Here is a 17,728-nt window from a genome sequence, read left to right as displayed (position 1 = left end):
GTAGGTGTTACACTGAATTACAGGTGACGAATTGAGATTCAAAGAATTTAAGCAGCTCATTCACTGAAGGTTGTAGAGAGAGCAAGAGAAGATTCCGTGATATCTCCTTCAAGGACATCTCAATTTCAGTGGAAGTAAGAATACACTGAGGATAAGCAAGGCACATGGGTGTTTAGAAGTCAGGCACGATCCTCAGCTAATGCCATTATTTCTCCAAGCTTTGGCAGCGTGTTTATATGGATTTTAAAAAACTTCCAAGGTTGATTAAGTCAGGAAATGCTTGGGATAAACAGGTTTCTTTTTTTGTAGGATTTCTCAGACTTTTTAAAGTGATACCGTGGATTATAGATGCCCAAGAGGAGAATATGTAAGGAGTGGGTTTTGTTTTGAGATCACTTCTGTTCCTTAGAATATACTTTAGAAAAAGCTGGGGTAAAACTTTTAAGTCCTTGAAATCAGATTCAGGAAGAAAGAGGAATCTTGTACTTTGGGACACATTAGATGGCCTTCCCCTAACTTCCCCTCGGGGTTTCATATATTTAAACCCCGAAGTAAATTAACTTGACTTTGGCATTTGAGGGGATTACATGACTTGGATCACCATAAAACAAAAGGACTGCAAATCCATGGATAGAAGCATGAAACTGGAGATGGGCATGGATACATGTGGCGGTCTGTGGGACTTGAGAACAAAAAAGCCCTAAATAAGGTCTCCTTGTATAGCTTCAGTCAATTCCTGAACTTCCAAGGGCTGATCGCTTAAGCTGGGACCACTGGCTATGATTCTGGGTTTTCCCCCTGCACTTGGGAATGCACAAGCACCTTCATGTGCAAAGGAGTGGGAAGGGCACTGGGTGCCTTAGTCACACTGCAGAGCTGGAAGGGGCCGCAGACCAGCTGCCCAGTACGTGTTCTAGATTCACAAGCATGTGGGTCAGGCCACATGGTGACGTGGCTGAGTTTTTTCAGTCCAGATTCCTTCTTACCAGACTCTGATTTCCACAGCTAGAGCCTCACTTCATTTCTTAGTCAACAAAATATACATACTCAGTGTTCTCAATGCATAAACACTGGATTTGGAAGATGAGTTTATTTCTGTAATTATCTGACAAGAATGACCAGAACATAACTGAATCAGGGTCTTTGCTCATGAATGACCCTTTAGCACCTGAACAGAGCTTGGCACACAGCAAGTGCTCAATGCATTTCTACTAAATTAATGAATAGTGTGACACCTTAGCAGGTTATTTACTATCCCCCAAAATATGTCTTGGCAGTTTTAAAAGCTTGTTTGACTCTGAGGGTCTCTGAGGGAGGTGATGGGGGTGGTGGAGCGCAGACTGATCAGACAGCTACGCTCGGCGGCCCAGGTAAGAAAGTGAAACAAAACTCAGCGAGAAGAAAATGGACTATTTTGATTGGTCACTTTGGCTCTTTTATAATACTTTGCTTCCTTGCAGGTGAACAGATAATGGGAATTTGTACATGGTGTTTGATAAAAAATGAAGTATTTCCAACAGTTGGTAAATGATTTCAGGGCAAAAGCCATCTTCTTTTCGTAAAAGAGGTAGTTAATAGCTTACATTCTGCATTATCAAACTGTTCATAACCCCTTTAAAAAATCATTCTCTATTATAATTTTTTAAAAAACCACCTAACTAGTTTTTGAATAGGCCACATTCACCAACAAAAACTGATTCTATATCATTCTTGATCTTAAATAAAACATTTGAATAATTATTTCTGCACACATGCCACCCAGTAATATTCTCTGTGACATTCAAAAATTCAAATACCAACACATTCAACTTTATAGCACCATTCCAAAATACTAAACTTTCTTTGCACCTTTATTTTAATCTTTTTTTTTTTTTTTTGTACACATTTAAAGTATGGGCATCCTGTAAATTTCTGAAAAGCCTCATAGGAAAAAAAAACCAACTAATTTTTAGGACAAAGCAATAACTCAGTTTGTAGGCAAGATGATGTCAGGCAGGCTGTAAGTTCTTCATGGGCTTCTGCAGTCTTCATTCTGGGGTGAGAATGTAGAAAGGATGCTAAAATCTTCCTGGATTATACTAGAGATTACATCACGTATCGGTATGTAAAATCTTGTTGCTCAGTGGTCAGACTCTAGATATTGATTACAACTCAAACCATGACAACAACAGTCTCTTGTAATATTTCACTCTTGATTGACAAACTTCAAAGTTTGTATACACTTTTTATTCATACTCTGTAAGAGAGGAATCAGAATAATATTGAATTCCCTCTTACAAATTTGAAGCTTGGAGCACTAGAATCTGTTCTTAGCAAGCAGATAAATTTAAAGTAGAATTATAAATGGGTTTTAAATTCAACATAAATTTGGCTGCATTATTATATAAGAAGACTGACTAATGTGGGAGTTGACAGATGATGGGAATGCTTGCAGGAAAAAAACCTTTTCTTATGACACGAGAGTCCCATTCCACCCTCTCATTGTAACCAAGCGCTCTCATCTAACTCTTCCATGTATTACTGTGAGTAATGTGCACCCAGACAACAGGTCTGGCGAATAAACTTGGAAGTTTTGAGTCTGCTGAGATTGGCAGGGTGGTGTGAAGAGGTAGAGTCAGAAGGGTGTCCGCTAATGGTTTACCTCTGCAGCAGTTTCAAAGAAATCGATTGTTACACAAGAACAGTCAATGACCCAGGAAGAAGTTAACTTTAAACTAGAAGTGACTAGTAATCAAAAGCTACTGTGCACCAGGATAGGAAGGAATATGAGAATATTAATATGCCCTGAAATAGAAATAATCACTTTGCACTATGTACACCACATACAATATAACATATTCTTTTTAACATTGCACAATATAAATATTATACAAGGTGAAGTAAACTAAATGCAAAATAACTTTGAGGCACACAGGAAAAACACAGAATAGATTGAACTCTGATTGAAATTAGGATGGGGTTAGAAAAAGGCAGGGTGTTACACTGTCAGGCCAGTGATCCCACCTCATGGGCTGGCAGCCACCGCCCCCAGACACGGAAAATTCTCAGACCGCCATATTGTCAGAGTTGACTGCTTCAAACAAAGGCCAGTTATTGAAATCCTTTGAGAAAATCAAACTCTTGCTCCCCACTCTAAAGTAGGTAACCCTTAAAGGTCCCTCCCGACCTCAGGGTTTCATAACGAGGGGCTATGTTAGTACAGGGTTGTTTCCCCCCTTTTTCTTGTTACTTGGTTACTATGAAACCATTTTAAGGAAACTAGAACAGTATTCAAGAACACCCATCACAGTGCTTAACAAGATTTAATGTACATTTATTCTTAACATGTGGAACATATAAAGATTTTATACTGAATAAATGATATTCATTAAGCCAGAGGAAAAGGAGGAATTTACATCAAGTTTTTTTTTTTTAAACTACATTATCTTGAAATACAAATGTGGATTCTCGTCACTGAAAAATTTTTGAAGTTGTGTTTCTTCCTTTTAGTTGTATTTTTTTTGTCTGTACTAGTAACCATTGTGTAAATCAATCCATATGCAACCATTTCCACACCTTGATTCATGAAGCAAATTGTGATCAGCTGCTCTCCCGAAATAGAGCATGACTTTATACATACAGAAACTTGTACATTACCCTCTTTTTTTGTTTTTTTTTTCTTGTTTTTGTTTTTTGTATTTTTTGTTTTTTTTTTTTTTTTTGGAGATATGGCCCTAATGAAAAAATATATAAAATAAAAATAAAAAATTATTTAAATCTACCATCACTTCGTAGTTACCACATCATGAAAAAGAAACTAAAAACTTTTTACTAAAAAAAAAAAAGAAAAAAAAATGAGGGTATGTTTAATGTACAACTTCTATATACATCACAGCCCAAAGGCAGTAAAAAAAATATTTAAAAAATGATTAAAGGAATTGTGAAGAACTGTCATGTGGAAGGTCAAACGACAGACAGCAGACATGGCGGTAGTGGTGAGGAAGCAGTTTCCACTGATCGTTGTCAGGTAGGTTTTCAATCTTAACTTAAAAAACACATTTTGCTCCTAGCCTAATGTAACCATTTTCCTGTGGAGAAACCAGTATCATTTCCTATTTAAACCGCTGACTGACAACATCTTCGTGAGCCCCTATACCTACCTAGAAATTTCTATTGCACAGAGCTTTGGACGATGGGATACAGTTGCAATTTTTTCATTATTTGAAGAATAACACAGCTAGGAAATTGATAAATTTTTGCCTTTTTGTCTCAGTGTGGTGAATTTTTCCCATCTTATAGCATCTTTTGCCGTTAACTTTTTTCTTTAAAGTCAATTTGCTTCCCCAAAAATGCAATACGACATGGAAAAGAACATTAAAAAGAAAATCTGAAAAACAAAAAGTGACCTTTGAATGCACTAGACAGCAACTTTGGTTAAAAAACAAAACAAAACAAAATAAAAAAGCCCCGAAAGGATGTACTTGTACACACAGACAGCAAATATTAATTTTATAACTGTTCGAATTAATTATCTCTTTAATTCCCAATTGGTAAATAGTGGATGGGGCAGAGGAGCAAAGATTTTCTTTCCTTCGTCCTACGCTGGAGAAACAAGAACAGAACACAGCCAGTATTACACGGGAGCCTCCATAGTCTTCACTCACACAGGCTGCCTTCTCACTGATGTCATAACTGCCCGATCTGAAACAGTACGTCGCAGATGACAGACGCCACCAGAGAGTTCAGAACGGCTGATATTGAGATATCCAGCAATCGGCCCTCGTGCAGAAGGAACTCGGAGCGGTTCTCGTCCACTCTGGCCATGGCCAGCAGGGCCTTGGCTGCCCTGCACATCATGTCCACGCTGGGGGGCTCTAGGGGCGGGGGCTGCATGTGCATGAGGTTGTGCTGGCTCTGCTGATACTGGGCCATCGTGACCCCATCCTCTAGGAAGCTTATCAAGTTTCCAATGCTTCCCTTCTGCACAGCTATGGCCCTTGCAGCCAGTGCGTCCCCTTGGGCAAGGTTCGATAAAAGCGCCATGGACATTTCTCGACAGACTGGGTTTTTGCGATCCCCAACGTACCTAACTAACGTGGCATAGAATTTCTCCTGACGACTAAACGGAGGCGTGGCCAAGATCAGGTCCACATTGTTGTCCTGGATGCTGAGTTTACAGAGCGTCTCCAGCACGAGTCTCTGAGGCGACAGGACAGAGTTGGGTCCCACCGTGGGAAAGGGGTCTTGTGCCTCTGCTGATGGGCACACCATCCAGTGCAGCAAGCCATCCAAAATTGGCAAGCAGATGCTTTCTGTGTAAGCGGACAAGTCTAGCTGCCCAGAAATGTTGGCCAAGGTGACCAGCGTGTTGTCCCGTAAGACCTCGAGGCAGTCCCACCACCACTCAGCTTTGCTGCAGGCCACCCCTTTGTCCTCATCTTCCTCCTTCTCATAGGTCTGCGGCGCTCGTTTTCTCTCAGGATGCTCGTGGTGAAGAAGAATCAGCTTCCCCAGGATCAGCACCAGGCCTGGGTGTTTGGACATTTCCGCGTCATTCCCAGGCACAAAAGACAAGCTCCGGACAATATTGGACACGCAGATGCAGCGCTTGGCCAGCGAGTCCTGCCAGTGTGCGATGGTGCAGAGCGGGGCCTCGTCCCGGCTCCTTGGCTCGTCCTCCAGCAGCCTGATGTTGCGGTGACTTTTGGCTTGATGGATTCCGAAGGGAAACTTGCTGCTTTCTGTCTGGGTACCAGGGTTTGCATCTTCGGGCAGAGCCCCTGGCCGAGCAGATAGGACATCATCAATGGTTGCGATGATGCTTTTCTCTTGGTGCTCGTCAGAATCCCCCTTGCCTTCCTGGTCTTTCTTTCTGCCTGTGGAGCTCAAAGGGGGAGGTGGCCGCCTTCGAGGGGGAATCTCCATCTTGCTCTCGAAGTGAGTCTGGATGTGCTCGGTGGTGTCTCCCCCGCCGAGCTGCCAATGCAGAAGTCCACTGCTGAACTCCTGAACGCGACCCAGCTTGTCAGAGCGGTCGACGACAAACAGGTTGTTCTTTTTGACTATCTTGATTGGCAGCCTGTCAAATTTACTGGCTTGCCTGGGCTTCTCCTTTGGGTCTGCGGTGGCGTCAGGGGAGGCCACAGCCGTGCTGCTTCTGTCCTCCGTCTCCGCCCTCCCGCTGTCTTCCTCCTCCTCGTCCTCCTCGTCCTCCTCGTCCTCAATACATTCAGCATCTTCTTCCTCTCTCCCAGAATCATCAGTCAAGGACTGGCTGTCATCTCTCTTTGCCGCATTGTGATCAAGTGCTTTTTGGCTGGGGTCTCCCACTTCATATTCCATAAGAATTCCAAAAATGTCAATCAGGCATTTCCTGAAGTACTCTACTAAAAGCTCAAGAAATCCGGACAACTGGAGAGGGTGAGAAAGAGAAGAGGTACAATGTCATAACCTCTCTGGTGTGACTGAGAGGGTGAAAATCCTGCTAGCTAGCCATGCATCTCTATGATTGATTATTTTCACATTTTAGTGGTTTTTTTTTTGCTAGGCCAAGAAAAAGAAACCATGTGTTAAGTCAGAACTATCTTCTGAATTTTTCATTAATCAACACTTATTATCTTTCTTACTTGGTGTTTACTTTTTTACACCATTAACATGAAAACTTACTTGTTATTTTCCCATTTCTGATACTATCCCCGAGGGAGTGCTCTGCTGTTCTTTACCTTTGTTTCTGGTTTAGACACAGTACCATTCTTACTAGAAGAGTGGGAACGTGGATTTTATAGACTCATTCACCCAAAGTGAGTCTGTTCTCCTCTTTTATTTATCTGAAACTCTGCTTGCCTAGATTTTTATGGTTATTATTCTTAGGATTTTATGGTTATTTTTGTCTTAGGTGCCACAGGTTATTCTAATTTACATTCTCCATATATTTTGGGGAGAAAATAATTTCAGCAATGTAGTAGCTCATAAACACAGAAAATTAGAAACAAATCAATTTAGTCCCTGAGATAAATGAATGAGAATGTTTCACAGAATGCACTTTTATATTTCAGCTATTCCCAACTTCAGCCAGAAGACAAAAGCAACTCTGAGAACCAGCTCTGTTTCCTTTAAGCGGATGTTTGTATCAAGAGAACCGACATACACCCCTCCCTTAACACCAATGCTGCTGCATTTAGAGATGATGAAGGATAAGTAAGTAAACAAGGATTTCTTAATGATAGGTGTTATGGAAACTGACTATAATTTCATTATCTGGCTGTACGTTTCCCACAAGGTAGTTTGAAACACTCATAAAGAAGTGAGGGGACACCCAAGTACCAGCGAGGTAGAGCTTGCTTCTAGGGTACGAAGGCACAATTTTTAAGTGGAGGTCTGGATGTCACCCTTTCCCATCTCACCCCCAACATAAAGCTTAATTTTTTCCCAGGACAAGGGAAGAGGGAAAATTGCTGAAGCAATGCTAGTTATGAAAAACTGTGCTCAACAGCAGCTCACCCAGCATAAGGAGGGAAATTTATTACTCTAGCAAAGGTAGTATATGTTCTTCTAATGCTTATTTTCTATTAAAATGGACTTCATGCAATGTTTATGACGTTCTTAATATACTTGGTATCAACTGAAAAACTGCCTTTCAGGGCTAAAATGAGGAGTTAAAGGAGAGAAGAAAGAGGAAGCGGAAGATTCTGGTCCTAGTTCAACAGAAGGGAGGGAATTAGATGTTTTGGCTTTTTTCAACAAAAGCAGAGTTGTTCATACACAGTAGGGAAAATGACCTTTTCTGATTTTTGTTTCTAAATATTTCTTAAAAAAAAAATCTGTAGTCCAGCTGGCTCTTGGGCCTTTTTCCTAATCCTCAGCTCCTTCTCTCTTCCAGCTATTATGCTAGAAGCTACTTTAAGCTTAGCACAGATCAAAGGAGGGTTTTTAAAGGTAGGAGGCTTTTAAATGACTGCTTCAAAATAAACTAGAGGGGGGCAGAAATGGGAGGGAACACATCAAGAAACAAGTTTAACCATGACTTCATTACTACTGCAGTTGAACGATGGTACACAGGGGTTCATTAAACTGTTTACTTCTCTCTCTATATATATATTTTCCCTAATATAAACACTCTTTATAAATTTTATACTTTTTTAATTAAAAGAAAGATGTTAGGTCCCCCTGAAAAACAGGGTATGGTCTCACTGCAACTTACTGCATGGTGATGTCTCATCCAACACCGACTACAGCTGTAACTTTGTGGTACATTTGGATTAATTCTCACTGGCCTGCTAATGCTCATTATAAACAACAGTTTGATTTTGCCACTACTGTCTATTCCATGCACACACATGTATGTGCACACAAGGTCACTGTTTTCTTATGAGAAATATACATGTGTGTTTATACTAAAGACTGAAATAAATTATTGTTCCAGACAAAATTCTCAGACAACTATACACTGATTGATGTTGGTTTATAGCTATTTGTAATGATAAAAATTTATAGCTGGGAGTTCTAACTGCTTTAGGCATTAGCTTAAGCATTATACACTACTTCATTTTCTTATTCTAATTTGTTTCTCAGTTGGACTGGTGCTGGCTTACCTGGGAGAGATTGAAAGTAGCGACAGTGCTGTCGTCATATAGAAGAATATTAATAGTGTCCAAAGCCCAAGTACTTTCAGCCAAAAGACCTGACTTAAGGGACATCATCACACGCCAGGCCTCTGGAGTAACTAAAAATGGGTGGAAGAATAAGAACATGATTAATATTAACTCTACGCATGAAAGAATAGAACATAACAAAAGAAGAAGAAAAAGCAGAATGTTAAGTTAAAATATTGATTTAAACAAAGGTTCCAAGGGACAATTAAACATGGTCATTTCACGTGGAGGTTGACAACTGACTAAGAAACTTCTGTGGGTGAAGAGCTTTCTGCTTTGCAGGTTAAACAGAAGTGGGAATGATTCTTTCTGTATTTGTCATCTTTGACTCTATTCACAAATGTGTCAAGGTAGTATCTTCAGAAGGCTGGTGAATATGTAGAATATAAGCAAAATTTAATTCCCAAACAGCATGCTCACTGATAGAAAGCTTTCATTCTTCCATGCCGTCTTCTGTCTGAGCTCTGGACCACAGAGCATGCTGCTGACAAGTACTAGCATTTTGATGGTTCTGGTTTTTTAGGAGCCTGGCCTGAGATGGAGGCCAAGAGGAACAATGAGAGGAAAAGTTTTTAAGATTTGTCACAAGATGGGGCTGGAGGGGAGGCCTGTCGTGCGTCTGAAATTTCAAGGGAAGCTGTCTCAGGAAACTGGTGGAAGCACATGGTGTGAGCAGCTGGAACTCCCCACAGCATCAGCCAGGCCAGATGCCAACTCCTGTGTGGGAGGCGCCGTGGGTGTCCACTTTTATTTTAATTTCATCTAACTTTCAAGTTTTCTAAGAGAGGCACATAATACTTGTGTAATAGAAAGGCAAATTTCATTTTAAAATCAGGAACATAAGTTTCCCTAGGCTGGTATAACATGCACTAAGAATTTTTTTCCAAATTTAAATGCATTTATTTACTTAAATTGGAGAAGGAAATGGCAGATCACTCCAATATTCTTGCCGAAAAATCCCGTGGACAGAGGAGCCTGGTAGGCTATAGCCATGGGGTCACAAAGAGTCAGACATGACTGAGTAACACACACACGTTTGCTTAAATATCTATACACATACACAAATACATGCATATTTACATATATATTACCATATGTAACACGGTGCCCAGGATCTGTTTCTCTCTTGCCTCCAGCACGTCCTCTATGTAGAACTCCTTACTTCCCCCTACCCCGCCCCTTAATGTCCAATGATTAAAAACATTGGTCATATCTTCAAAATATTTAATTTTCTCATCACTGCAAAGAACTTTGAGTCATGTGATTTTGAGATTTTTGGGAAAAAAGTTTGGATAAAACTGAACTCTATTATTTCCTTAGCTGTGTTAAAAGTATTTCAAAAATAATGCAGAAAAACTGTGTGTATTCCCAGATTTTCCAAATCTCTAATTAGGATTTAGGAGATTCCACCCGGATGAGCGTGTGACAGCAGTGTTCACCTGAGAGAGTTCCTTGGCCCCATCAGCAGTGCTGCAGGGGTCACCTAAATTCTATCCACATGTGAAGTTCCATAGAGCACATTATGTCTATATATGCAGCATAGTCAGTTTTCTGGTTTTGCTCCAAGGGGAACTCACTGTCTGTATGTCCTTACCAAAGTTACAGAGTGGCTTGCTGTCAAATTTTTTCAGGCCACCCTAGTGTTCCATCAGCCTCACAGCTGTTCTCACATCATGGCAGAGATGATGTGTTTGGTTAAGATAAAATCTTTAAGCCCCAAATACAGTCCACAGTCACCGAGGAGTCCCCGTCTCTCACCTGGGGCTCTGCCCTCTCACACGAGTAAACACTCACATGCAAGAAATCCATTTTAATTCTCCCTCTCCTTAATTCAGAGGAGGGCCTTTCAACTATTGCTCCTGCACAAAAGCACGTCCTGATAGTCTGCAGTCACAGAATTTCATCCCTTTGAGGTTATCCAACTACATCTAACCCAAAATTAAAATTCTAGATGGCAAAAGGAAATCATTTCAGGAGCAGAGCCTTGGGAACGCTTACCGATATCTTTTGAGGTAATCTTTCGCCTTTGTTTCAGGACTGGCTGTGAGGCTTCCACGGAGCCAGGAGGGAAAGTGATCTCCCTTCTGATGGGGGGCGGCTGGGGGGGCGGCCCGGTGACCTGGGACGTGGGGACGGTGGGCAGGACCTTCTGCATCTTCATGGAGGGGAGGAAGGGGGACTTGCTGGGAGACATGCGGCTCTCCAGGGAGCGCTGGAAGGAGGCGGGGCTGGGCGCCCTGGAGATGTGGTTTGGCAGTGAGGGTGGCGTCTGGTAGGACGACTGAGGCGGGCGCGTGATGGGCTGCATGGAGGCTGATGAGGACATGTAAGGCTGACGCTGGCTGACGTGGGAAGGCCACTGGCTCTCGTGGTTTATCCTCTGATCAGGGACCATCATGTCATCGGTGCGGTTCATGCCGGGGTAAGGCGGGGCCTGCGTGGGGCCGCCCGGGCCTTGCCTGTTCTGGTAGGGATAAGGCATATCGTTGCGGGTAGCCCACATGCTCTGCTGAGGCCCTTCGCTGGAGGACGACTGCATCGGGCCGCCCATCATCTGGGGCGGGATGGCGTGCGGCTGTATCTGCCCTGGGCCCTGCATCCTCTCTCGGTTGTAGGGGTATGCATACTGTCCCTGCAAGGGCCTCCGGTCCGGGCCGGAGTAGGAGCTCCCGTACTGGTTGTACATCTCCTGCTGCTGGCTGCCATACTGCATGTTGTACATGTCTCCCTCGTGGCGTTTGGCTGGAGGCCCGTACATGCCATCCATATGGCGCTTGTAGTTCTGAAAATTCAGAGACAGATCACACTAATGTGCTTTTACAGGTATAATCACGCACTTAAATTAGGCAAAATAGTTATTACCTGGTGGAATGTTCATTTCAAAATGAATATGGGAAGCTCCCACGTCCACGGATAGCAGTTTAGGTGCGATGTTCAGCACTACACAAACCACTGCATGTACTCTGTCTGTTTTCATGTACTTCAAAACTTCCGTGGGGAAAAACCAGCCTCCTCTCCTGGTATTCTCCAGGTGGATTTGGGAGAGCAAGGCGAGGGTGACCACCACACAGGCCGCACGGAATCAGGGCTTGGAGATCACAGGGATGGCTTATGTAGCTGGCCGGAGACCTCACCACAAGTGACAGAGCGCTCTGAGGGCCAGCCCGAAGGGCTCCGGGACTAAACAGACCCCTTGGGCCTAACTTTACAGAAAAGCCTCCACACAGAGCTTGGCTCCTCACTCTGACCTGTGCCCCTGACACGTGACATTGGATGAACCCCACTCCAGCCTCCAGCTGGTCTGGGTCTCCTCCAGGAGAACCTCTGAGGACAGGGCTGGTATGGCCTCACTGAGCTCCCCTCCCAGGAGGCCAGGGCTTCCACCACCGGATGGGGTGGGAAGCTCCTGATGAGAGCGCAGGACGGAGGCACGCATATGGCGGAACACTGTTTAAGGTGTTGATTTGATGATACAAGTCTCTATACAAACATGCTCTGGTCAAATTAATGTTTAAAACCCCTTCTATTTTACAAGAGGTCTTAGACCTGAAGAGTTGTTTAGCGACAGCAAATTCCTGTGTCTGACATGCACTCCTCTGTGTTAGCCGTGGTAACCGCAAGGTTGGCTCACACACCTCACGACCGCTGAGCTGCAGCACATGTCAACAGCACGCACCTACACACCTAGCCTACACAGTCTAAATAATCTTATTCTTAAAAATAGATCAACTTTCACTATTAGAATATAATATTTTAAGCTGTTCACCCTACATATTCTCTAAAATATATTGACAAATTTCTGTGCTAAAATGTCAACTGATATAACAGTATATAGAACAGACATACGTCTAAAATATACTTGAATTTGGGCTTATTATTTACAAGGATGAATGTCCTTAACTTCCAATAACATATTTTCAAGAGCTACTTCTAACCTGCTGATTTCAAAATCCTAAGAATACTTTTTAGCATAAGAAAATATAACCTGATTGTTACATGTCATTTTGGTTATACTTCCTAAAACTCTTCAGAAGTATGCTGAGTCTGAATTTTAAACAGAAAGCACAGAGATGCATGCTGTTCGCCAACTCACCGTCTGCTGTGGGTACAGGCCCGGCTGGTGTCCTCCATATGACGGCTGTCCTGAGGGAGGGCCTTGGCCCGGGTACTGCTGCCCATAAGGTTCATGCCTAGAATGAAGCATTCAAAGAAAACTTCACTGACCGTGGACCTCAGGCCAAGGGAGGGAGGAAGAGCCCACTTCTGGACACTCCATGCCGTCTTTCCTCCACGGCCTCCTCCCGACAGGCACTGTGAGCAGCAGCAGCACTTCCCCTCCCAGTGGAAGGAGGGCAGCACCCATTCTGGGAGTGCTGCCAACCCCTGGCTGGTGGAGCGAGGAGTCCCACTGGACGGGCTGGCACCCTTTGCCTTTGAGGAGGGGCCCCGCCCATCCACTGAGGGACCAGGGAGGGCATGACACACCCTGAAGTGAGGCATTAACGAGCGTAAGAAACAACAGAAGAACCTAAGAGTCAAAGCAGTATTTCTAGGAGCACCAGAATATTGACATATAAACGTGGAAAATGTTTCTAACTTCCTCATCGTGAGTATAAAATGTGCAAGTTTTTAAAGGAATCCTTCAAAATTAGTCCAAATGATACTAAGTTGGTATAGACATAACTACTCAAAATTTCAAAGTTCTATGACCCCAAAAGGCTACCAAAAAAAAAAAAAAAGGATAATAGGGATGTTTTAAATGTACTTCTGTTAAATCTTAAAATGGGAATAAACATACATTTATTTCATATTGAGAAATTATAAGTACCATAAAAATACATGTTTAAAAGAACAACAGAATTGAAACTTCAGAAATTAAGCTGGTGTAGTTAGTACACTGAATTTTGTAAGAAAGAATACTGGTCAAGGAATGAGAATAAGAAAGAAAATAAATGAAAATTTAGAACATCACATGTAAAACAGACAAGGGAAGTTTCTGCTAATGACATTGAAATCTGGAGGCAAGCTTATAGTTAGGAGAAAAAAAGTATAATTGATGTGGATGAAATTTAAGCTGAACAAGTAACACTTTTCAGAAGAGAAAACTTAATGAAGGAAATCCTAATGTTTAGTTGCTCAATCGTGTCCGACTCTTGTGTGACCCCATGGACTGTAGCCCGCCAGGCTCTGCTGTCCATAGAGATTCTCCAGGCAATCTTCCCAACCCAGGGATTGAACTTATGGCATTGGCAGGCAGATTCTTTACCACTGAGCTAGCTACCTGGGAAGCTCAAACCCTAATGTGATAAGGCCAAAATAACTTCTACACCTGGGCCATGCCACATTCCAGAAAGCATCTGAGAAGAAATAGAAAACTATATATCTTCCCTGGTGGCTCAGATGGTAAAAAGCATCTGCCTACAACGTGGGAGACCTGGGTTCAATCCCTGAGTCAGGAAGATCTCTTGGAGAAGGAAATGGCAACCCATTCCAGTATTCTTGCCTGGAAAATCCCATGGATGGAGGAGCCTGGTAGGCTACAGTCCATGGGGTTGCAAAGAGTCGACACGACTGAGCAACTTCACTTCACTTCAGAAAAGTATATTTTCTCAGGTTCCTTTAAGAATATATGTCCGAGGACGACTATTCTCCTTCTGATCTCATCAACCTATCCCTTGCCTCTTCCCCATCCAAAAGCTTTTCCTGGACTCTCAAAAACAAACCAAATCTTAGTAAAAATCCCTGATCTGGTACCTCAGACTTCACACAGCAGTTAAGTGACTAAGGCGGATTTCACAACTAAACCTTCATTAGAAGGTCAGAATGAGAAGTCAAGATCCCCCAGTCACTATTAGAACGTACAATGTAGCTCTGAGCATGCGATATTGTGTAACTCAAAAACCAGGCTCACAGAGAATGCTAGAAAGAAACCTGATTTGGTAAAACAGTGATTTTTCAAACCAAAATTTTCATTTGTATTAAACCAGGGACACCTGACTGCTTAGCCGGACCTACAAAACCCAGCATGTGGACTGAGAGGGAGCAGTGTGGATCGAGGCCCTGCCAAGGAAATGATGAAAACCACACCTGTCCCGAGGCCTGCCTCAGAGTCAGAAAAAGAGCTCTACTTTACCTCCACTGGTTTTCTTTAAAAATGAAATATTCAGTTGAAGGCTTGGTTTCTAAGCAAGTCTCCGTTAGGGAGGTGATGAACATGACAAGCAAGGGATAGGTCTTCCATGGTAAGGACCACGGTCAGGGGCCTTCTTCACAAAAGGAAGTCCACCCTAAGCCACTATTCGAGGAACAGCTTCCTCTCTGAGACATTTCAATGACTTTCATTCTATCTTATTAAAATAATCTGGGCCAGTAATGCATCCTTACTTGCCATTTTAATATCAAGGGGATGTCCTGAGAAAAGAAAAGCTGCCCTGGCTTTTATCAGAGATGTTTATTAAGGAGCAAAGCATTCCCTCTCAGTTTAAAATGTTCTCAGGGGACAGGGGGAACACCTGAAAAAACAATGCCTGGAAGACGTTACCAAGAACCCACTGCTGTCCGAGCCTGCTGACAGCCCAGTGTGGCACCACTGCCCAGACCTCGGCCTGTGGGGAGGAAGGCAGGCACTGAGGTCACAGGAGGAGCCACACACAGACGCTGGAGCGCAGTCTCAGTGTGGTGACAGTGGCTGGGACAACCTTGGCTCATGCATTTTTAGGGAGAAGACTTGTGCCCTGGCCAGCCCAGCCCTGGCATATTTCTAAAATTCACTAATAAAAACACAGCTGTATTGGTGGCCTGGGGACAAGGTCCTTCTCCCCAGTTCCTGTTACAGTCATTGACTGAAGGCAGCCGTCTGACACGTACAGTCCTACCGAACTTCAGCAGGAAGCAGACATCGGTTGCTAGGGCTCAGAGATGTGTGTATGGAAAGCACAGTTTCGAATAAGTCATCTCATCTTCATCTTAGGAAACACTCACCTTCGGTCATAACTGGCCCCATAGGGAAACTGCTGCCGCGGCCCCATACCCAGACTAGACATGGCTCCAGACGGACTCTGGTTGTACATATCCTGCATGCTGCTGGTGGGCATCTGTCCTTGCGTCATGAAAGGCTCGCTGCTTCCAGGCACTGAAATATTTTCAGTAACAGACAAAACATTAAGCACTTTCAAATGCCAAAGTGCCCAAACATCCCTTTCCAGTCAGTGCTGTTATCCTTAATATGACAGATAACAATACCGATCAAAGAGCATAAGGTCTGAAGTTAAGCTGGGCCCTGTTGAGGCAGGATTCTAAGTTGATCCCCCTTCACGTACACATCTTGTATGAGTCTCCCTGAGTGTGGGGCAAACCCACGAATGGGACAGGATGTCACTCCCAGGATTATCTACATTGCAGGGCAAAAGGGATTTCAGAGATGTAATTAAAGTCACCGATCAGCTTGCTGAGCTAACCAAAGGGGAGAGCACCCACGTGGGCCCTTTAAGTTGGCATCTAGAGGTAAGAGACAGAGCAGGTCAGAGACACTCTCCCGCTGGCCTTGAAAAGCAGTGCCACGCAGGTCAGAGGCCCACGTGTCAGGAAGGACGGCAACCGCTAGAAGCAGAGAAGGCCTCAGATAACAGTCAGCAAGAAAACAGGACCTCAGTCCAACAACTGTGAGGAACCAAGTTCCACCAACAACTACGAGGTCAGAGAAACGGAATCCAGGCTTCCAGCTTGACTTGTACTGTGACCCTGAGCTGAGAACCCACAGAAATTGGAGAGCACACGTGTATGTTATGTGTTTTAAGCTATTTGTGGTAATTTGTTATGCAGAAACAAGCCCAGATCCATACTTATTTGGGTTGTTGATAAATCTCTAAGTTTAATTCCTTATCTATAAAATGAGGCTGGTAATATCATCTCATGAAGTAGTTTGTAAGGAAGAGATATGTATACAGTTAGTTCCTTTCCCTTTTAGAAAAAAAAAAAAAAAAAAAGTGAAAACCTTAACAACCACCCATGCACTGACTTACACTAAAATCAGGATGAAGAAAATCATGAGGGAGTAAGGACAGCTCAAGAAGGGATGAGATATTTCTAACAGGGGTAGAGTGTCAATTAGGTCAAATATGCAAATTAGCACTCGCTCACAGCCTGAAGGAAATTGGGTCAAGCCCAGAAACTAGCCTGTAGGCAAATTAAACATTTTAATGCAAATCTTAATTGATATACACTAACATCTGCCTTTATCCTATGAAGGTTACTTTTATGTTCCATGAGATAAAAGCTGATTACAATTTTGAAAGCTGAAAAATGTGTCTGTTTGGTTGAGAGGTGCAAATAAAGAAGTCTGACACTGGTAGAATATATTTTGCTTTATAAGGTACTTCCAAATACTTCATATCTTACATGCTCTTACATCAACCTCCAGTAGAACCAGTTTTGAAGTTACTTCCATTTTGAAGTTACTTTCCAGTTTTGAAGTTACTTTCCATTTATTGAAGAAAGTAGGGAAAAACACTAGACCATTCAGGTATGACCTAAATTAAATCCCTTACAATTATGCAGTGGAAGCGACAAATAGATTCAAGGGATTAGATCTGATAGACAGAGTGCCTAAAGAACTATGGACAGAGATTCGTGACATTGTACAGGAGACAGGGATCAAGACCATGCCCAAGAAAAAGAAATGCAAAAAGGCAAAATGGTTGTCTGAGGAGGCCTTACAAATAGCTGTAAAAAGAAGAGAACTGAAAGGCAAAGGAAAAAAGGAAAGATATACCCATTTGAATGCAGAGTTCCAAAGAATAGCAAGGAGTGATAAGAAAGCCTTTCTCAGCAATCAATGCAAAGAAATAGAGGAAAACAACAGAATGGGAAAGACTAGAGATCGCTTGAAGAAAATTAGAGATTCCAAGGGAACATTTCATGCAAAGATGGGCACAATAAAGGACAGAAATGGTAGGGACCTAACAGAAGCAGCAGATATTAAGAAGAGGTGGCAAGAATACACAGAAGAACTGTACAAAAAAGATCTTCACGACCCAGATAACCACGATGGTGTGATCACTCACCTAGAGCCAGACATCCTGGAATGTGAAGTCAAGTGG

The 17,728-nt window shown here is 42.9% G+C and overlaps 1 protein-coding gene across 6 annotated transcripts in view; it reads right to left on the bottom strand.

The window, feature by feature from the left end:
- Window positions 1,825-17,728, bottom strand: part of ARID1B (AT-rich interaction domain 1B) — a 425,587-nt gene continuing 409,683 nt past the window's right edge. For all 6 annotated transcript variants that reach the window (XM_018053399.1, XM_018053402.1, XM_018053401.1 and 3 more), the window contains 5 exons: window positions 15,612-15,762; window positions 12,724-12,820; window positions 10,629-11,412; window positions 8,571-8,701; window positions 1,825-6,390 (listed from right to left, as the gene is read on the bottom strand). In XM_018053399.1, the coding sequence (XP_017908888.1) occupies window positions 4,666-6,390; window positions 8,571-8,701; window positions 10,629-11,412; window positions 12,724-12,820; window positions 15,612-15,762 (2,888 nt within the window). In that variant the 3' untranslated portion in view covers window positions 1,825-4,665. The remainder of the gene's footprint in view (window positions 6,391-8,570; window positions 8,702-10,628; window positions 11,413-12,723; window positions 12,821-15,611; window positions 15,763-17,728) is intronic.

This window comes from Capra hircus, chromosome 9 (assembly GCF_001704415.2).
Source record: "Capra hircus breed San Clemente chromosome 9, ASM170441v1, whole genome shotgun sequence".
Classification (NCBI taxonomy): domain Eukaryota; kingdom Metazoa; phylum Chordata; class Mammalia; order Artiodactyla; family Bovidae; genus Capra; species Capra hircus.
The sequence above is the reverse complement of the archived record's forward strand: the minus strand, read 5'-3'. Positions and strand labels throughout refer to the sequence as shown.